Genomic DNA, 21,420 nt, shown 5'->3' on the forward strand with positions numbered 1-21,420 from the left:
CACACCACAGGCACTTAATTTATATTGATTTCCCAACCTGTTAGGCAAGTTTAATACCACCTTAAATAGTTTAACCTCTACAGGAGAGAGCTACTAGTAGTTTTTGGAAGAGAGAATTAATTGCACAACACCATAACAACAACAAACAACTCCAGTTATACTTGAACGCTTCATTTGGAGTATGGTTAAAAAAATACGTTTAATCTCCTTTGAGATTACACTGCGTTCAAAAACCCATGCAAAAATTCATTCCAGATACAAGACTAAAATAATGGCCAGAGGGGTTTTTTTAGTTTTTTCTCTTCGATTAAATTCAGACACTGAATAAAAGATGTATAAAGAAAAAGCAGAGGTTAAATGTACAGATTATCAGTATCTAGATTTGTCTATATATATATGGCTCAGCCTTAATGTCCCCCACTGTTTCCCACATTAGTTATGGTTTAAAATTGGTCATCAAAACTGTAATCAGTAATAAAGTATTCTCTGCATTCAAATCTAAATAACTTTCATTGAAGCCATGGTGGTTTTGTTTGTTTACAGTTAAGTCTAAAGATGTGGTGTAAAATGTCTTAAAACATGCTTCAGTATTTTACCTCTCAGTGAAAAATATCGCTGGTAGATAGTTAAGCTTCCATAAAGCATTGTTTCTGGAAAGAAGTGGAGAAATCTGCAGCGTTTGTTCTTAGGAGTCATACTAGCTTATCTGACGTGGGTGGTTCCTGCCATAATGTGTTCTAAAAGCACAGTAGTTATACTAAGGGTGTATTGTCTGAGCAGCTGGTGGCCGAAGTTAGGGCTTTAAGCTTTCAGTACACAAATGTTGAGCATCACTTCACTGTTCTGTTTCAAGTCTGTGGTTGCTTTCTACCGCTAGCCACAGAATAGTAAGCATAAAAAGTACATCCTGATCAAATGATTGCCAAGAGCCTGCTTTAATAAGTTCACGTTTTTACGATTTTTTTAATCAACAAGTCATATGTTAATTTCTCTGAGTGTTTAGAAAACTTCTGAAACACTGAAGAAGAGGGGTTAAGTCTTTATTTTGAACATGGTGGTACTCTGCTCCTCCAACTGCTGCATTCTGTAGTGGTTCTAGTGAATTGCCTCCATATTTTCAAAATACCTAAATTTACTTAAGAAAAACATGTAGAACTCCCTAGAGTTAACATACTTGTTAAAATTGACTCAGAATACTGAATTGTGGACTGACAAGTTTCAGTAGACATTCTTAACTATGGATCAACTGTTCAGACTGGAGTCCTGAAAATTTCCCTTACGGCAGTGATTCAGTAAAACTGGCATGCAGAGAAATGCACTACCCTGTAATGAACAACTGCACAGAATAAATTATGTCTTGAAGAAAACAAAATTAAGTTGCCAATCCTGGATGCGTGGGATGCATCAGTATCAGAACACTCTTCTAGGCTCCCTATGTAAACTTCTTGAAACAGAATCTGACGTGCTTGAGTGAATGGGTCCTGCTTGTATCGGCACCAGTACCCTTCCTTGTACAACTGCAAGGGGTGTGTGCTGGTAGGGCAGAACTTCAGATTTTAGGGCAGCATCTTAAACTGTCCGGGTTTCTGAAAGAAAGCTTTAGCTCCTGCAATCTTTAATTCAGTTCATTTGAGCATCTGTCAACGCACAACACCCTTTCGGACCTGCTGGAGAGCAGCTCTGTGGAGAGGGACCTGGGTGTCCTGGTGGACGACAGGTTGACCATGAGCCAGCAGTGTGCCCTGGCTGCCAAGAAAGCCAATGGGATCCTGGGGTGCATCAAGAAGAGTGTGGCCAGCAGGACAAGGGAGGTTCTCCTTCCCCTCTACACTGCCCTGGTGAGGCCTCATCTGGAGTACTGTGTACAGTTCTGGGCTCCCCAGTTCAAGAAAGATGAAGAGCTACTGGAGAGAGTCCAGCGGAGGGCTACAAGGATGATGAGGGGACTGGAACATCTCCCCTACGAGGAGCGGCTGAGGGAGCAGGGCTTGTTCAGCCTGAAGAAGAGAAGGCTGCGAGGGGACCTTATAAATGCCTACAAATATCTGAAGGGTGGGTGTCAGGAGGATGGGGCCAAGCTCTTTTCAGTGGTGCCCAGTGACAGGACAAGGGGCAATGGGCACAAACTGAGGCACAGGAAGTTCCGTCTGAACATGAGGAAGAACTTCTTCCCTCTGAGGGTGACGGAGCACTGGCACAGGCTGCCCAGGGAGGCTGTGGAGTCTCCTTCTCTGGAGATATTCAAGACCCGCCTGGACAAGGTCCTGTGCAGCCTGCTGTAGGTGACCCTGCTTCGGCAGGGGGGTTGGACTAGATGACCCACAGAGGTCCCTTCCAACCCCTACTATTCTGTGATTCTGTAATTCTGTGAAGCTGGAGAACTAGACGTGTCCTATATTAACAGCAATTGCACCAGGTGCCCTTCTGTGGTGGAGGCTGGGCCGGGGAAAACCTTACTGCTGATTCATTAGAATTTCTCTTGTTACAGTTGGCAAAATGTCACTTCCGCGTAGTTAAAGCTTCTAAATGTATTTTTTCCCTAAACCCTGATAGCTGTTTGGTTTTGTTGATTTGGGGTTTTTTTTAATTATTATTTACAAATTATTTTTTACAAAAAGGCTAGGTATGAACTTAGTGCCTCTCTCCACCGTGCCTTTTCATTCGATGAGACTAAAGCAGCCTGCTTCCGTCCTTAAAGTTCCCATTCTTGTAATGCTGCTGTCGCTCTATCTACAACCTGCTCATGCTCTGGGGAAAAAAGACTTCAAGGCATCTTTACCACGAAAGGAAAACACCTGAGAACATGTTTCTGTGTAACCTGGTGGCTTTGGCTGCTTGTTCCCCTCTGATGAGACCGAGACCGCTGGGCTGGTTGCTTTGTCCTCTGTAGCTGCGATTCCCCTGAGCATGGCTTCGATGGGAGCAGACGATGAGGGGGTTTCACCAGAACTGCCGTGCAAAATGAGCCTCTGTGACAGAAGGTCCTTCACACAAACTGCAGGGCCAGGGCCGCCTGCTCCCTGCTCTCCTTCCTCCGCCGTCGAGTCAGGCACCAAAACTGAGTAAGAAATGATTAGGGTAAAACAATTAAGCTAATTTGGCAATGATGCTTCTGCACAATCCTTTATTGTGCTTGCACGCCCTAGGCTGTAGATGGGTTAGGTTTGTGATGATCCAGATTTTAAAAAGAATGACAGCATGAAGAAATTTAATTTTGCATCTAATCACTCTCGTGTGCCTCTAACGCTTCCATGTCATTTGGTACAACGTTTCACTCTAGCACACAAGATGCAGAAAGCAAAGTGGTAATATGAGAACTACAGGGGATGATTTCTGTACATGGCAATACTTTTTAAATGCTGTGCAGTATGACTACTGCAAAAACCCTACAAAAAATAAATAAACCAAATAAATTCCTTTGTACTTTCAGGACTAGGTCTGTGTAGACAAGGAGCTGATTAGCTTCAGACCAAAGTGTTTTGGGGGAATTTTACAAATCTTCTCTTCCTCCTTCTCTCTACCACGTTCCTACATCAGTTCTTTGACTACACTGGTTGCGATAAAGCTGTTCTGTGGATTTTAAGCTTGAAAATTTTTAGTAAATGGCAGCTTTATTTCCAGACAGTTCATATTTTTCAGCTGAAAATGGCAGCCTCTGAAACGTACATGTGACTTCTAGGTTACATGGACTAGCAACCGTACTATGCTAACCTCAAATTTCCAGCGATACATCTGAACTGCAAGCGCCAGCCTGCTGGGCTGCAGGCTCTATGTGGGAAGCAAACATAATCTGCAGTGGGACCCCTGCAGCTGCAGGACCACTGCCGATCGAATCCCTCACGGCTTTATGCTGCTCTGTGCCACGCAGAAAACTACTGACAAGAGTTGGCCCAACCCTGCACTTGGGAAATGGGGAGAGTTGAGGGTTTTTTTTCTCTTGTGCCATAAGGGATACTCAGAAATAGCTGTTAAAAATGTTAATTCTTCATCTTCAGCTGTTTAGAAATCACACATTCTAGCACGTTAGTATGGTGATCGGGGTTTGTGAAGTTCAGTTGCAATACTGAGCCCAAAAATAGAGCCTCAAGAGCTAGAGAAGCTTCAGCAAATGCAACACATCCCAGTCTTTTCTGAGCTCTCTGTCACAGTACTTGGTATATTCTATTTGCTAGCCAGTCACCCGTATTTACTTCGTGTAATACACAGGGCTAGAGGCATGAACACAAGCTGCTGGGACGCCCATGTGGGAATGCCAGAACGGAGAGCAGGGAGTGAGCCGTGCCTCTGACTGGCTGAGCAGCGGAGCTCCCCGCGCTGTGCCGTAGCAACAAACCTCACCACTCCAGGTGAAACCAAGCCCGGCTCCTTCAGCAGTTTGGGCTTTGAAGCTGCTTTCCCATTCCTCTATTTCCTCCTCCCTTGCCCTCCGAGAAGCAAAGCAAAAGCCCCGCGACTGCATTTATGAACACGGGAGAATATTCATCAGGGACAAGTGACCTCCTGCTGCTAATTCTGAGTGTGAGGTATTTAGGCTTTCGCGTCACACTGCAACACAGCACAGAGCCGGTGCCAAAGAGCCACTGCGGCATCACTTTATGGACTCAGCGAGGCAGCCCTGGCCTGTAGCTGCCTTCTTCCAGGGGCTGGCGTTTACTCAGCTGCTCCAAGGAGCTCCAGTCGCACTTCTTTGTAAATTATTTCAACACCAGTGGCAAAGAGTGGTGACTGGCATACAGCTATACTGCGTACCCTGTTATCTCCCCTAATGAGGTGGCTTTCTCAACTGAACTGGTATTGCTTTTTGGTCACCGCAGTGGGTATCTCTGGAGAAGATGTAATGAGGGGGAAAACTAGGTCGCTCATCGCTAATCTGCTTCCCCACCTCCCACTCCCTGCCTGGCTGACTGGAGATGTTGCCATAGCGCAGGATCTAACCCCAGGGCTGCTTCTCTGCCACCATGTCCTGCCTTCAGCTCTGGTTCTGCCATTCCAGCAGAGGCTGAGGTGGGGTAAGAAAGACTTCTCATTTGGGAAAACTGTCAGGTGTAGCAAATAAACAGAAAGAAATGAATGGATGTACATCTGGAATGGGATTTCCATTACATCACAGCAAGTTAATTGAAGTTATTTGCATTAAATAGGCTTGTTATTCATTGTAACTGTTGTTTTGATTTGCATTCCCTCTTTAAAGGAAAGACACTGTACTTGAAAGACAGTTCTGATGAAAAGGGTAAAGAATACCTGCAGTCTGTGTGAATAGCAGCATTTGTATGTTTTAACATAATACCTTTAGATTTTTTTTAAGCTATCAGGTCATATGCTGTTTCATTCCTTCTCTGTCACATAATCTTACAGTTCCTGTAGCTTTGCTGTTGTTTTGCTTTTCATGCACCTCCTTATAAGTAAATAAAATGGCCAAAATAAGTTATGCTTTGAATGGCAAGCTAGCCTTTATAATTCATGCATCATTGATATGTATTTCCTGGAGGAGGCTTAAACAGGAGAAACAACTCTTAAAGACAGCAGTAAGTAGGAAAAAGTTGCCATCTAGTTTGTATTTTGTAATCTGGTCCTATGTTGCTGTGGCCTTGAAAAGCAGTCTCTCAAGACAGTTCTCTTCAATACTAACATCTGTGTTCATAATGTAGCAATGCTGCCTTAAAACACTGGTAAAGATTCAAAAGGGAACGACTACAAAATAGCCTTAGATGCTACTGAACACCTTAAAGGAGAACTGACAATTGCTTCTATCTCCAGTGAAGTCCTGCCTCCCTCAGACCACAGCACAGCCTAGTCACCTGCTGTGGGGCTTTGCAGTTGTTCAGATAGTTTCCTTAGCAAGGAAGAAAACAAAACAAAAAGGGAATTTCCTTCAGAGAACAGATGCCAGCCTCTGTACCGTAATCTTATTTGTTATGTACTAATGTAGAAGAAAGGGTAATAAAGGCACTGGGCACTCTGAAGTAAACGTTACCGACTACAGCTGTCGGCTCAGTCCTGCAGCCGGGACGCTGCCAGCAGAGCCACGGCACTCACCCCCATCCCGGGCAGCAGCTGGGGCGCACCCAGGGCAACACCGACCTTCTTCCAGTGGAAACTCCCATGCCTCGGGAATTACGGGACGTGCCCTGCTTGTTTCCTTCTCCTGCCAACTCCTGCAGCCGAGCGTTGCTCATGGCGCAGCCGAGTCCGCGCCGTCCTGCCCGGGGACCCAGGCGCTGTTCCCTGACCGGGAGGGGTGAGGCTAGCGGCCTCCTGGTAGGCGTCCGGCATGGAGCATCGCACCCGGCCCAAGTCAGCGGCGGCCCTCGGGGGAGCTGAGCACAGCACCCGTCTCACGGCTCACCGCGGCACGCATCCCTCCTTTGCGGAGAGAGCGGCAGGCTCTGAGCGGCCTGCTCCGTCCCGAAGGACACGGAAAGCCAGGGTCAAGACAGCGACAACAGGGGAGTCAATAATCACGCAAACGCCTCCCAAAGAGCGCGCCCCTCACACGGCTGGGAACAGCCCCGGGCCTGAGGCCACCCCAGCGCGGCCGCCGCGGGAGCGATGGCGCCCGCTGTGGGGGGCCTCCCCCTGCCCCTGCCCTGCCCCTGCCACCACCTCCCCTGCCCTGCCCTGCCCTGCCCTGCCCTGCCACCGCCGCCGCCTCCCCCCGCTCCTTCCCCGCCCCTGCCACCGCCCTTTTGCTTTCGCTTTGCCCCAGCCGGCAGCCGGCGGCCATGGAGAACGGCACCGTCTACAACGAGACCACCGAGCCGCAGGCCAAGCCGCCCCGCCGCCCCCTCGGCTGCACCCTGCGGCACCTGCGGGGGTGGCGGCTGCCGGCCAAGGCGTTCCAGGCGGTGAGACCCTTCCCCTGCCCTTCTCTCCTCAGCCGGGCGGGGAGCGGGGCCGGGGCTGGCGGACGGAGCGGCCGCGCCCTCCCCAGCGCCGGGGACGGGGCCGGGCCGGGCCGGGCCCGGCGCGGAGCGGAGCGAGCAGCCGCGGGCGGCAGGGCTGCCTGGCGCTGCGGGGAGAGGCCGCAGGCCGGCGGCTGGGCCCGCTCCCGCCGTGGCAGCCGCCGCCGCCTGAGCGCCTTGCGGGCGTCCGTGCCCCGGCCCCGGGCAGCGACGAGCGTGTGCGGCCTGCGGCTGCGGGACCGTCCCCGGCGCTCGCAAACCGAGCTCTTGGCTGGCGGAGCGCGGGCCTCCTAGGGGACGGATGGCCGCTGCGGGGCGGGAAGGGGCTCGCTGCGGCGGAAGACCGGGCTTCGGGCGTCGCAGAGGCAAAGGCTCTGCCCTCGGTCACCGACGCGGCGCGGACGCGCGTGGAAGGCAGAGGTGGTGTCCTCTGATGCCGTCGTCTCTACGGGTTCAGATTATTTTATGGTGGGGAAGTAGCAGGGTTGTCCCTTCTCCATCTCCTAGCCACGGGAGCCGGTGCTGGCATCGGATGGCTGGGCGCATCATGCGGCCAAAGTTGCGGTTCCGTCACCTGCTGTCGTTACAGTTTAAAATCAGCAGGAGATCTCACAGGCAATGTAGCGTTTTCTCCTGAGGGCCACACTGGATGAGCCCAGGAGGTAGAAGCCTTCGGCTGAACCCCGGCGCTGGGCAGCAGAGCTGGGAAGGGCTTGCTGGGCCATGCGACCCGGACCTGCCACCCCAGCAGCCCGCAGGCAAGCTCGTCGCGCCATGCTTCAGTCAGGGCGCGCATCCGTCCCGTGACTGACGGCGGGAAACCACGCCAGAGACGCGCGGTGTCGATGGTGGGCTGTTGTGTGGGATATTGCAGTGCATCACCGCGCTGGGCAGGCCCACCAGGAAATGGAAGTCTTTATGTTCTGCTTGCTTTTCAGTACGTTGTAACGTTACTCCCGAGATGGTTCAGCAGCTGGGCGCCTCGTTCAGACTCCTGTTTGGTCTGCGCTTGGCCACGGGCTCTTCCGAAATGTGCCAGAGCGACCATGCTGAGAAGGACGCGAGGGGCATAGTTCCTGAGTGCTGGCAGGGAGGTGGTGAAACCACCCGCGGGAAGGGGCAGCTGACTGTAAGTCTGTGTCGGGGTACATTTCCCAGCCTACACAGTGGCTTCTTGGTTGGATGTCTCATGCTCGCGGGAACTGTAGGTGATTTCCAACCCTTTCTTGTTACTTCACCGTTGCAGAAAAGAGGACTTGCGGTTTTTAAACTTTGTCTCACACACAGCCAAAAAAACCCTCAACCATAAACAAAAGATTCTTGGGTAAAAGTAATGGCAGTGCTGCCAAAGTTAATGTTTTCTAAGGGTATTTAAAAAAAAAAGATTGCACCCAAGAGTGCTTTAAATGCTTTAAATAAATAAATATAACAGGACATAAACTTTTACTTCATCTACTGGAGATTAATAAAGTAAGATCTGCTGGCTGTTGCTCTCAGACAAGCAGATCATTTATAGAAGTACTCTCACTGGCTAAAATAAACTATTACATATGCAAATTTACTGGTGTACCAAAGTCTTAAACTGTTTACCCAAACATTAGGCAATATTTAAAAAGCTTTTTGGGTAGGAAAAAGGAAAATTATGATTATCCTAAATAGGATGGGTAGCTGCTTGATACACTCCTAAAGCATTAGGAGTTTATGGCCTGTACCCATCCTTCAACAAGAGGAAAAAGAAAATGGAGTTACAGTCATTCACCCTCCTAATTTCCAACAGGTTTTTCCACCGTTTTTGTTTCCCTTTACCAAGATGAACGTATCTTGGAGTTCTTCAAAACAGTTTAAACAAGCCCCAGAAATTACTCAAGGTGGCAGCCTCAGAATCTGCAGTAAGAAAAATGCTCCTGTTTTGGGAAAGTTGATTTTTTGAAATGCCAGTGATGGTCGTTAAGATCTGTTGGCCTTTGTGTTACAGTAGTGGTGGTTACTGGGATCACGCACTGATAGTCACTCGTGTGGACTGACTGCCCGACAGGATACTGCACTCAGAAAATTACCTGTCTTCATTATAGAAGTGATCAAGTGTTTTACAAAATACTGTGAAATCATCTGCAGAAAACTGGTTTCTAGACCTTAGATATCCTTTTCTGGTGATTAGTAATGGCATATATTGTAATCTTAGCCTGTTTTTTAAAGCTTTTGGGGCAAATGAAATGAGGAAAATGTAACTGCCAAAAGGATGCTGGGAGGCATGCCAATTGCATGGGTTTCTAGATCGTGGGGTGTTTTATTGCATAGGTGGAATGTTTTGTTAGTCCATGGTTGGTTCAGATTCTGTGCAAAGGTAAATGACACAGCGCATATTGTGCCAAGATTGAGGTAGAAATTCTTATCTAAAGCAGAAATACTTGGTTTGACTTTAACCAAAATGCCCTAACTGGAAAAGAAAATTGTAATTCAGTCTTTAATATTTGCAGTTTTTCTGAGCTGTTCACTTGCTATAGCAGCCCTGATTGTGGAGACTTACAGCATTAATATGTGCACCCATCTGAACTAGAAGATTTTATACTGGGAATACCACTGCTGAGCATTTTCACAGGCCTGTTAGAGAGTTGATCAATCTGCTTTATTTCTGTAGCGTTCTTTTGTAGCCTTTCACTTATTCACTTATTAATTCTACACATGTGTAGAAACTTCCACCAGTAATGTCAGTGTCATTGAGTAACTTCTTGCTGGTAAGGAACAGATGGAGATGTTTCATTTCTGGTGTACATATGGACAGAGGTAGAGAGGTAGTGGAGGCCCCATCTCTGGAAACAGTCAAGGCCAGGATGGACGGGGCTCTGAGCAACCTGGTCTAGTTGAAGATGTCTCTGCTCACTGCAGGAGGGTTTGGCTAGATGATCCCTAAAGGTCTCTTAGAACCCAAAGCATTCTATGATTCTGTGACAGGTGAGACTCAAAAAGGACAAGTTAAAAACTGTGTCTCCAACGGTGCTTTTCCCTTTACAGCACACAGGAAAGCAAGCAGTGCGTGCCTGTGGCGAGGTGTGGATTCTCCTGCGGGAAGCAGGGGGCCTGGTGTCAGCCTGTCCGTGTCCCCATGTGCCTCTCTGCAGCCCCTGTGTGCTCTCAGCCATGCCCTGACCCACTCGCCGGGCCACCTCTTGCTGCCCACCAGTGCTGGCTCCGTGTCTGCAGCTGTGCAGGGCTCCTGGCGAGAGGGAGGGAAGGCGGCGGCGGCTGCCTACTCTTTTCTTCAGGTGTTACCTTGGGCTTCAGGGTGAAAGAAAACCTTGCTGGAAGGTTTAGCTCTCAAGCAAACGAGGAACTTCAGAGCTGCTCCTCTGCACTCATAACTGGCGGCTCAGACAGAAGCAGTAGTGATATTCTGGGCATCAGCTAAGGGCTTCTCCACGGGATCGGTGGGGAGAAGGCAGAGATGAAAACAAAACAGCTCCGGCTGCTTCCTGTAAGCCTGCAGAGGTCTGCGCTTGTCCCAGGACGAACGCTGACGGATGAAGGTGGATCTCTGGCAGAACAGTTCTTGGGAGACTGAACGAAACGTGGGATCTCCCGGCTTGTTTAAAGCAGCTTACGTATTTATACTGTAGTAGTGGGATGTTATGAAAATGCAGATTAATGATAGAGAAAATAATCTGGCTAATACCAGAAAAAACTTCTTGCTATGTTACATAGCTGTAATTACATAAACTGAAGTCAGGAAGTACTCTTTTTGTGGTATTTAAAACTTCTTTTTTTCTAGTAGGACAACAGAGTAATCCCTTTTGTTTCTAATAGTGATGTCAAGAAGCAAGTTAAGAAACCCAAGCAGAAGTCTCTGGCAGCTTATAAATGTGCTGTTGATACACTACTTTAATCAAAGTTCTTCAAGCCAAAGCTTTTTTAATGATGTACTCTGTTATTCATCTTATTAATAGAAAATGGAATATTGACTTGGGCAAGTCCCACATAGGACTCCACTTGGTAAATCTCATTTATTTGACACTGAACCCTTTGTAGCTACTCTTTGGGATTTTTTTCGTACTTGTTTGTGCACTCAGCAGAGGCATTTTCTCAGTTATTTAAATCACACTATGGTTATCTGGGCTTATAAATTCTTTTAAGGGCAGGTTTATTTTCTCTCTGTTCTGTTTCATCCCAGGTGAAAGTGATGGCATTCAGTTTTCAGTGCTGATACAGAGCTACAACTATACGTGAAAACATATCTCAGCTGGCCTTGTGAAAAATGTGAAATTGAAAGTCACTGGGCACAGCTGTAAGCAAATCTTTTGAAATGCAAAAAAATACTGAAAAATTGGCAATTCAGACATTCCTCGCACAGCCCTCGTAGCTACTGTTTTAGGTGCAAAGGCTGCTGAGAAGTTTGCCTTGCCAGGCGCTGTGGGAGAAAAGGGAAGTATGTGGAGGCCTGATAGCAATACTGCAGTTTCCCAGCTTGGGTTCTTTCCCTTTCTGAGATCCTGTTTACTTTATAGGATTGCAGTGTTTTCAAAACATGATGCTTTGAAGCATCCTTCTGAGGTCTGGCTCAGCAAGGGGAATTTACAGTTCCCACGTGCTAAATTGTTGTTCTTATTTTTACTGTTAGCAAACTGAAATCAAGTCTGGTGGTTATTTTCCAAGAACAATTATGAATTTTAGAATTAGATTATTTTTTTTTTAAGAAAAACTGTCAGCCATATTATTATTGCCCATATACTCTGACTAAAAATAGGATCATCGTCCTTATGTCAGTCTCAGTTTTATGACCAAGTCTGATTCCTGCTAATGGTTTTGTTTTAATTTGGTAAACTCCTTACTACAAGGATCTATAATCCTATGTCAACTTTATGGAATGAAGGAAACCAGCAAAAAGTGGCCAAAATGAGGGAACATTTAAATAAAGGAATATTCTTTCCTGTACAATAAAATAGTAGAAAATCCAGCAGCAGATGTATGGTGACTGTCCAGGAATGGACTCATGTTCTTTCCTCAAAACATACGGTGGCAGGATGGTGAACTTAAGCTGCTGCATAGATTAAACACTGTCCAGCATAGCTTAAACATAGTTTAAAGTTTTGGTTCCTACAAGTACAGATGAACTTCTGTCGTTCCTGGGTCACGAGCATGTGAGCTGCGAGCCACATGTACTTTCTATGAAGTTTGTCAAGGGAGCTAATGCCAGCTGTCAGCTTTGAGGCAGGCAGCTGACACTGTCAATGCCATCCAATTTCCCTGTCTGTCCTGAGCCCAAATGCATTTAAAATCAGGTGCAGTTGGAAGTAGTAAACAATAGCGTTTCTGCTTGTTCTGAGCAGGATGTGTGCTCGCCACGCTGCCTGCCTCGTCTGCTTCCAGCTGGCAATTGCACAAACCCGCAAATCGGGAATCTTGACTGTCTAATCCAGAAGCTGGTGTTTGGCGGTGTGTGCTCAGCTTACCTGAGTGTAGTTTATTGACCAACTTTAACAGCAAGTGTAAACCGTGGCACTAGGTAATTATTCCTGCCTGTAAGAAAATAGTGCAGAATTTTACCGGGTTCCTTGTAGATTGAGGATTTTCCTTACAGCTGTCTTTATTAATGCTCATATCAGAGACATCTATTTGCTGAAGATATTGGAGACTCGATCCAACTCTGCATGTTATTTGTTTGCAGATTCTCTCTCTTCTGGCTGTTATTTGTGAAGAAATTGTGGAGGATTGTATGAAGTGTGGCGGACTTTACTTCTTTGAATTCACAAGCTGCAGTGCCTGCCTTATGAGCCTCCTGATCCTGTGTGTGTATTGCACTGATGTATATGAAACGTTTGGGGAAGATAAAATCAAGAGAGTGGTAAGGAAATTTTTTTTTTTTAAAACAAACCATTTCTTGTGAGTGCTTAAAGACTACCATAGAGTAAAAAGGCTACGCAGAATGAGTCTCCTTTTCGTCTCTATTGAATGGGCAGATGAAAGTAGCTTATAGTTAAAAAATGAGTTAACTTTGAGAGTTCTTTTTATATTGACAGCCTTTCCCAAATTGTTGTGTTGGTTACCTGCAGGATTTCAGGACTTGAGTGAAACTCTCTCACACAGAATACTACTACTGCGTAGTCATTGCATATGTGTACATGTATGGAACGCAGTTTACTGCCAGCGTGATCCTTGTAACTTGCCTGTTTACCCTGTCTGTTTTCCTAGTGGGTGTAGCCTAAGTCGTTTTTGGTAATAATCATACTTGTTACAATTCATGATTTTATATTTCAGACGATAAAGCAGTAGCACAAAGTTGCTCTGTAAAGTCAGTAAGAATATTACAGTGTCTTGTGAGTGTCCCTTCCTGTTGGTCTTCAGAGCAAACAGTAGGGTTTCTCCATGAAGGTGCAGATAAGGGAGTGTAGTAAGAGATTTGAATGAGCACGTTTACTTACAGGTTTCTGGTTTCCCAGGTGTTGTACGTAGGGGATAATGCTAACATGGTTGACCTGAGCCTGAATTTTATTGTGAAAGAAGTTAGAAGAAATGAATGAAATAATTGAAGACAACAAAAACAGGGGAGTGTGTAATGCAGAGTCTTTTAAATAGTTCATAATGTTGAAAGTTGTTTGGAATATAGCTGTAAAATATATTCTCTGAAGCTCCTGTTAGCATCAGAGTTTCAAAGCGTAAATTCACTGGCAGATTAACTCAGCTGCTGTTATGATGATTGTTCTTCTTCAGGTAGTATGTCTACAATTTTATAACATTATTTTTTTATATATTTGCAGAATTTTTGGGCCATGACAGCCATAGGTGTCTGTTTTCTGATAGCATCAATAGTGTTTGCTGCAACTAGCTCTGGGTCTGCTGTTGAAACAGCTGCATGTGTAAGTCTTAAAATCACATAATTTACTTTGTGTTTATCTTGTACGTTAATTTCTCTGCCCTCTAAACCTCACTCAATTAGCAGGGAAGAAACTGGGCGGGGAACAGAATTCAGGGCATTGCAGTGTTTCAGGAGGAGTAAGCTATATCACACCTTCCAGAAAGTTACTGTAGGAACTCCAAAGAGCAGGCATTCCTCAGCATTGCTGGGAGGCTCTGCGTGCACTTGCAGCTCCCCAGCGTTTGTGGCTTGCTTCTGGGTTCCTCGGACTTCACTGCCTTGGCTACTTATTATTCCGTCATCTGTCACTGTTTTGATGTTGCTGTCTCTCACAGCTTCCCCAGTTCTCCGCTATCTTAATCTCTGAGATACCTACTTTTTTTCCTCAATTGTCCTTTCATAATGCCACCCCCTCACAAAGTCAGCAAGAAACCATGTCTTTTGCCAGGCATTATAAAGCATAGGTGGCAAATGCTGACTTGCAAAGACTGCAATAAGAGGAGCAGTTTCCTCAGTGACAGAGACAGAAGAGCAGCAGGGCATGCATCTCCCTGGGAATGCTGAAGAGGCTCCGGGCAAGACACGGAAGAGGCTTTGGGGTGCTGTGGATGTCATAATTCCTCACTCATTTGGCACTTCTTTTGAATAGCCTTGGAATTGTGAATTTGTGAGTTTGAAAGATTAAATTTTGATTTTATTCTTGAATGAGAAAAAATGAGTTAGAGAAGAAAGCAAAATAATTGTGTTCCACAGGCAGCATGAGCTATCAGAGATACACACTTCTGTATAGTCACCTTCCGTGATGTTGATATATACAGACCTTTTGAGTACAAAGTCCTTCAGGCTTTTTTTCTGGAGCTGGAAAAACAAAAACTATTGTGATTCAAGACTTAATAGTGTCAAATTGCTTTGGGGCAAACCAGTTGTGTAAAACCTGGTAGAAGATAGAATAATGCATGTGTTTCTTTCCTTGTTTGAAGGAAGCTGCTAAAAACAACCTTCTCCTGACCTCTATCTTGCCATGACTAATAATGAAATGTCATTAACAAAATGTCATTTCATCGCCCCTTGCTGACCCAGTAAGGACTTGCTTAGGCTCTGCAGATCTTGCCTGCCTTCACCTTCCATGTTTTAGTCTTCTTCCCTTACTCCCTTTAATCACAGCCATGTCTTAGATAAACACTCTGCTATACCACCAATGCCATGCTTCTTTAATAACTAGTTTTTGCAATAAAATTAATAGACTTTTACTATTAAGGGCTGTTTAGAACATATTATAAGGTTCACACTTGATTAAGAGAATGAGAACTGTAAAAACTTTTGCATTAAATGTGCTAGAATTATGATTTCTGATCCATTTCTAATTTAAATGGAACTACCGATTTAAGGAGGACTGTAATCTTAATATATAAGCGTTATTAACATATGTGTATAGTCCAGCAGATCTCTCCAAACAATGTTAGAATACTGTTGATGTTTGTACAGTTACAAATCAGATATCCCTTTCACTTTCACAGGTGTTTGGATTTCTTGCAAGTGGTGCATTTTTAGCTGAAATTAGTATAGAGCATTTTCACAGTCGAAAACAAAATGTCGATGGACGCTCTGAAAATTCTGGCAACACTCAAGGTGCTACAGAACATCAGCCATTGAATAAACAAAGCTAACTTTCTGGAATTCTTTCTTTTTTTTTTGAACAGAGCAAACTAAAATGAACTTTCAGTGCACTGTAGGTAACAACTTCTGTCTCTTCATTCTAATCAACTTTGTATGCATTGCTCATCACACATTTTTATAGATCCTTAGGTCAAGTAATGGCATCTTGAGCATCATGTTCTAAGGTAACTGTAACTGGTCCTGCCACCTGTCCAGGTGGCATACACTAAAAAAACCCTCGTGTCTAAATAGAGTAACTTAAGGCCAAACAGAGGTGACTAATACAGGTTAATGTGTGATGCATAAATTCTGAGCTATACCCTAAAGATATTTTCTGTATAAATGGACCAGATATTTCTGTTACAAATTACAAATTAGTCCAGCAGAATTCATTTTCATACTTACTGGTCAAACTATGAATGTAAAAGGGATACCTAACTGGAGCCTTATAGAAATGCTTATCCTTACCTAAGGGTTTTTGGTTTTACTATTCGTGTGTCTCAGTTCTGTCTGCAGAGATTATTTTAATGGAATAGTGAGTGTAGGGGTTTTATGGCGATGGTAAAATAATGGTATATTAAAGAGACAGTTTTGCGCCCCACAATTGTCAAAGTCTGGACTTGTATGGCAGAATCCTCTTTCAGATTGTTTCAAAATCTATAAAAGTTACAGGAAGAAACTTGAGAAGCCAGCCATGAGAGGAAAAAGATGAAGAGTAAATATTTTCATGAAGTAACCCCAAAAGTAGCAACCTGAACATCAATGGGAAAAACGTTACAGCACGTTGGCACTATGCTGGTGAATGTTACTGGCCATGTTAATACCACATGCAGCTTGTTTATGCACAGTAAATGGTAAGTCTTGCCAGAATGGTTATGGACCCCACCATTTTCTTTGTCTATAAATATGGCACTAGCTTGAGACTTCTTGGCACTGACTATGTCAGTTGGTAAACAGAGAAATAAGCACTTGGACCCTTGAATTGTCTTAACAGTGACAGGCTGTAGGACTGCAAGAAACACTACTGATGCAACATGTATCAGACAAGTGATGGACATACCAGACCAGATGTTGATGGCTGTAAAAGAAATGAAGTGATGAAAAGGCATTTTTCAGATGTCTGACGTCAAAGCAAAGCTGTTAGACCTCACTTAAGAGGAAAGCCTTCAAAAGTAGAGCAAATTACTGTAAGCTAGGAGATGTTCCAAAATACCAAAGAAGATGAGAAAAAGCTGATTATGCAAAAACAATTCTTGTTTGAGTGCTCTTGACATTTGCCGTGTCTTCCAGGCATTAACTCCATTTCATCAATACCCTAGGCGGACAAATTTATAGTCCTGTAACCTGTTGTGGCAGCATTGAGACCAAGCCCTCCAGACTGGCTGAGCAAGCTGTATTTGGAAAAGGATGAGGAAGCTGTTGTAAGACAGAGGACTGTAAAAGAAGGTCAGAGGTTTTTTCCAGTGCTGCCAGTTTCTGATGAATGGGAGTTTGTGAAGTCCTCTCTCTAAGCTCTCAGATTTAAGCCTAACACTACACTTTGCTTGGAGGATGTAAAATTTTGACAAGTCGTGTGAAGTGTCAAGTCTAAGCTGTAGCTTGGTTTCAGAGCTTTGCATAAAAGACATACTTTCCTTCATAGCATTTCCTGCTTTGTCAAAAAGAAATGTTCTTTGGACTGGCTTTTTTTTTTTTTCCCCTTGTATTTATTAGTGTCCATTTGCACTAAAACCTGATCTCAGTCTAGTTGTACAGAGCTTGCTGTAGCTGTCTCTGAAAACTGGGTAGATTAGACATGTTTTGTTTACAAGCAGCGTTGCTGGTGATATGAAACTTCCCATAAAGAAAAATCTCTGCCATGATTTGCAATGTCTTACTGTGGGGATTGTGTCCGTGTCTATGATTAACATTCTAAAGGTTTGTTTGTTGGTTTTTTTTATTGCCCAGCATTCTACTGAATTTGTTTTCGCATCAAAAGGTAGTCTCTAAATCTTGATATATAATTAAAAGTTGTAAATACAGTGTAAGAGTAACACTGTGCTGCTGATATTTATTAAGCAATGCAGCACCATAACAACACTTCTATCTTGAGGTAATTTTTCTCAACTTGAGAATAAATTGAGAGAGTTCTGGGTTTTGGTTGCTTTTTCTATAGACTTTTCCTCACCTAAGTGCTTTGTTATTGGTGTCCCTTCCTGAATTGGAGATACTGGTACCGAAAGGGATCTGTAAAGTCATCTCTCTGCCTTGGCTGCCCTAGCTATGGTATCTGCTGTTGACACTGCAGAGAGAAATGGAAATGCAGAGCAAGTTATTTTTATGAAAAGGTGCCACAAGGAGTTGGTGTCAGAAGAAGGTGGCTCTGAGATCTCCTGACTCACTCCCACGGTCTGACCTGTAGGCCTTTTGAAACAAGTACTGCCAACCTTTGCAGAATGGTTTGATGAATTCTCCTACTACATACATGCTGGCATCCCTGGCGTGTTTTGGGTTGTTGGAGAGAGGGGGTTTTGGCATGGTTTTTGCTTTAGCTGTTCCAGGTAGGCAGTTTATACCTGTTCTCTCACCAGCTGACTGATCCATGTATAGATTTGAGGATCAGATTCCATCTCTGACCAAAAGGGATGCAAGTGTTGCTGCGAGCTAACGAAACCAACAAACAGCAGGCTTTGGGAAACCAGTTAGTTGTTTTCCCATACATTGCAGGAGTTTACTAATAGGAAGAGTCCTGCTGTTCTTTATAACAATATATAGTGCTCAATCCCGGGTACTGTCTAGCTGACATTGATCTGTCACATAGTAATTAAATACTCGGAGCAGAGGAGCCACATATTGGTTATAGGTTTAAGGCAATTGCTAAGTTGTTGCTTCCCAACCAGTTGTTCGCTGACAAAACAGTTTCTGCATGGTGGTACTATTAATCCTAGACTTGTAAGTGTGAGGTGTTTTTTGTTTTAAGATGGCTGAGAAGCAGGTTTGCGAGTGTGTGTGCTGTCCTCTGCTTCTGCAAGGTGGTTTCCTCAACTGCTGTGTCAGCTCCCTGCGACAAAGGGGCAGGCGTGTGTTCCTCCAAGCTCCTCTGCCCTCACAGGCTACCTGGGGGAGAGACTTTCTTGCTGCCGTGGCCGAGCAGACTGGTCTCCTGCAGCCTGGACATGCCCCCTTTGATGCTTCTGGAGTTGGATCCAGGCTTTGAGTGTCTTGTCTTTTAATTGGACTGATCCCAGAGAATGGCACTGGAGCTGGGTTAAACAGATTTTGCAGGAGCTTTGTGCATGTGGCTGTTACGTCTCTTGCCCTCCCCGTGCTCTGTCAGCAAAGCGGTCTGCTCGTTTCCCAGCCCGCTTCTGATGAAATCAGCCTAATTTATTTAAACCACGTATTTAAATTGCTTACATGAAGGTGGCTGGTTTTGACTGAAGTGGATTAGGGATTGTTCAGGAGAGTGGTGGGAGCTCTGGTAGAAGTGCTGTTACAAGCAACTGTCTCAAATTTCTTCTGTTTGCAAAGTAATCATCTCTGTACAATCTGAACCGGTAGTAAAACCTCTGGAAAGAAGCAGCTGGCCCACTACATCTCTCTGGGGATTGTCTTCTCCCTTCTTTACCACAGTGCTTGGCAGTGGTGTTGTGAGCCTGCTCAGGCACATGAAAAGCTTTTGTCTTCTCCAGTTGAGTCCGACCAAAAATATTTAAAGGCTCTGCACCCGCTTTCAGGCTTTGTTTACAGTGCCTGGAGAATCAGTGCAGAGAATTCTCCAAGACATGTGAGGACTTGTTTTTAAGTGGCTGGACTGTGACTTTCTGCTCTGAAAATCTGCACATGCATTGTGTAGGGCGACAATGTTAATCGTTGTGTTTGGCCTTTCGCCCACATTAAAACCACAAAGCTGCCAGTGCCCTTTTGGTTCTAAGTATGCGAAGGAATTGTGCCTTATTGCCTGCACTCTGTGCTTAAAAATAGCAGGGAAGGGCTGTGTTCTCTTAGAATGGAGTTCTACCTTCGCACCTTCCAATCTGAACAAGCAGTGATCTGTCTCACACAGTTCTCAGAGCTCTGCACAAGATGTTTTTGCATAATGGCCATCACGGTGATCCTTGTTGAAATTGGTGCAATAAAAATACCAAGCTTTCTACGCTGAAGGGAAATACTTTGTGACATTTTTGAAAGGTTATATAAAATTGTAACGAATCAAGATGCTAGTAGTGCCTTTAAGATGGAAATTCATCTTTGTTGTAATCTATGCTGTAAACATGAGCAGTTCTCTAGATATTAAATTTTATGCTGTTCAGAACTATCTGTCACTTTTAATACCTTCGAGAATTTCAGTGACTTTTAATGGCTATTAAATCGGGATGATAATAGAGTAGTAGTTTTATATAAATAAATTTAAAAATTTACAGAGTTTTGTTGCCATTGTTGCCTTGAATTTCCATTTAAATAATTTTGAAATGCTTAAATATTTTTCCATTCTAAACCTGTGGTCTTTTTTAATGTATTATACCTTTTTGGTCTTAAGAACTTTCTAAAATATTTTGTAATCATTTTTAAAATAAATATTAGTAAATAACTTCAGTGTTTCTTGTTTCTGCTGCTATGATTTGGTGTCACTGTGTAGTTCTCCCAGAGCCAACCACAGGAAGTAACATCATTCTCTGTTCCTGGTTTGGAGAAAAGAGCTTGCATTGTGTAACAAGCCTGTTACTCTAGGGAAGAGGGTCCAACTTGCAAAGCTGGATATTCTCACTGGAAGTTTCCAGGAGGAGAGGTCCAACAAGGTCAGTATTGCCTCGTATCACAGCGTACAACCAAACTAGTTTGCCTTTACACCTACCATGGTCTACAGGTTACTGTAACAAGCGTAATTCAAGTGCTGCTTTCCTATTGTCTTCATTAGCTTGAGCCAAAAAAAAATAAAGCGGGAAACTTGTTAAAGGAAGGAGCACAGACTAGCAAAAGGTGTTAAGAGCACAAGTGATTTCTTCTGGTGAAGAAGAATGCAGGTGACTGAGTTACTTGGTTGAGGGGGAGCAGCTGGATCTTTGTAAAAATGTTTGTCTCATTGTCAGTGGCAGAGGGCGAGGAAAAGGAAATAATCCTGCGTGCTTTCTGGCAGGGCAGCTTTTTTGTTTCATAATCCTACAGATTGCTTATTACCTGGTGGTGATCTGGCAAAGAGGAGGAGAATGGCACCTTTTTCATTGTTGGCACTGAAATTGGAATGCCACAGTATTATTTTTCTTTACATTGTAACATTAAAGGTGAAGTTGTCTCTTTGATGAAGTTGCCAGAGATGAGTGTATCCATAAGGATTCACAAGGGAAAAGGTCTCTAATGCTTTTAATTACATTTGAAAACTAGATGCAAGAAAACAATTGAGGCAAAATGTTACATTAAAAGGGTACGTCACTGGTGGATTTACACGGCATGAGAAAATAACTCAGAAGCCCCAGGAAAGATTAATAGAGGTTTAGTAATTTGTAGCATGACCACAGAGTGCAAGTCCTGTTACTGCTAGAATCGTGACAACTCCTATCTCAGGAGCATAATCCCAAGTGAGTTTCCTGCCAATTGTCGGGACAGCGCAGCAGGGCAGAAGGTAGGCTGGCAGTCCGCCGCTTTCCTTCGTGAGTGCGCCGGCACCACCGGGTCGCTGCTGTCTGCATCGTTGTTCCAGGCACGGACGCGTTTCCCCGCTTTCGGGTGGGCTTTCTCCTTGCAGCGAGGTTAACTGCTTGGCTGGGGTTTGGGTCTCTTTGGGTTCAGAAGGGCTATTCTTCGCCAGCTAAAGGAAGCACAAGGAAGGCCAGCAGTGTTTTTTTAAATTCTGTTCGTGCTGTCCACACTCTGCAGCCGTCTGCAGGGAACCTGCTGCGAAGCTGCAGGAGAGAAGTTTGCCCACAAGAGGGCAAAGATGATCCTGTGATTAAAAAGATTTGGTCTGGAGGACTTGGTAGTCTTCCCACCAGTATTTTTCACTGGAGCGGAAGCCCCCTCGCCCTCCTTCGTCAGTGT

At 44.7% G+C, this 21,420-nt stretch overlaps 2 protein-coding genes across 3 annotated transcripts in view; one reads left to right on the plus strand and one right to left on the minus strand.

Moving 5' to 3' along the window:
- Window positions 1-2,294: 2,294 nt before the first annotated feature.
- CMTM7 (CKLF like MARVEL transmembrane domain containing 7) overlaps window positions 2,295-21,420 on the minus strand; it is a 55,934-nt gene continuing 36,808 nt past the window's right edge. For both annotated transcript variants that reach the window (XM_075418949.1, XM_075418951.1), the window contains exon 5: window positions 2,295-3,058. In XM_075418949.1, the coding sequence (XP_075275064.1) occupies window positions 2,742-3,058 (317 nt within the window). In that variant the 3' untranslated portion in view covers window positions 2,295-2,741. The remainder of the gene's footprint in view (window positions 3,059-21,420) is intronic.
- CMTM6 (CKLF like MARVEL transmembrane domain containing 6) lies at window positions 6,700-19,883 on the plus strand. Its single transcript, XM_075418954.1, has 4 exons — window positions 6,700-6,845; window positions 12,562-12,738; window positions 13,652-13,750; window positions 15,267-19,883. The coding sequence occupies exons 1-4, from the start codon at window positions 6,723-6,725 to the stop codon at window positions 15,414-15,416; spliced, it is 549 nt and encodes a 182-aa protein (XP_075275069.1). The 5' UTR covers window positions 6,700-6,722; the 3' UTR covers window positions 15,417-19,883.

This window comes from Opisthocomus hoazin, chromosome 4 (genome assembly GCF_030867145.1).
Source record: "Opisthocomus hoazin isolate bOpiHoa1 chromosome 4, bOpiHoa1.hap1, whole genome shotgun sequence".
In the NCBI taxonomy this organism is placed as follows: Eukaryota; Metazoa; Chordata; class Aves; order Opisthocomiformes; family Opisthocomidae; genus Opisthocomus; species Opisthocomus hoazin.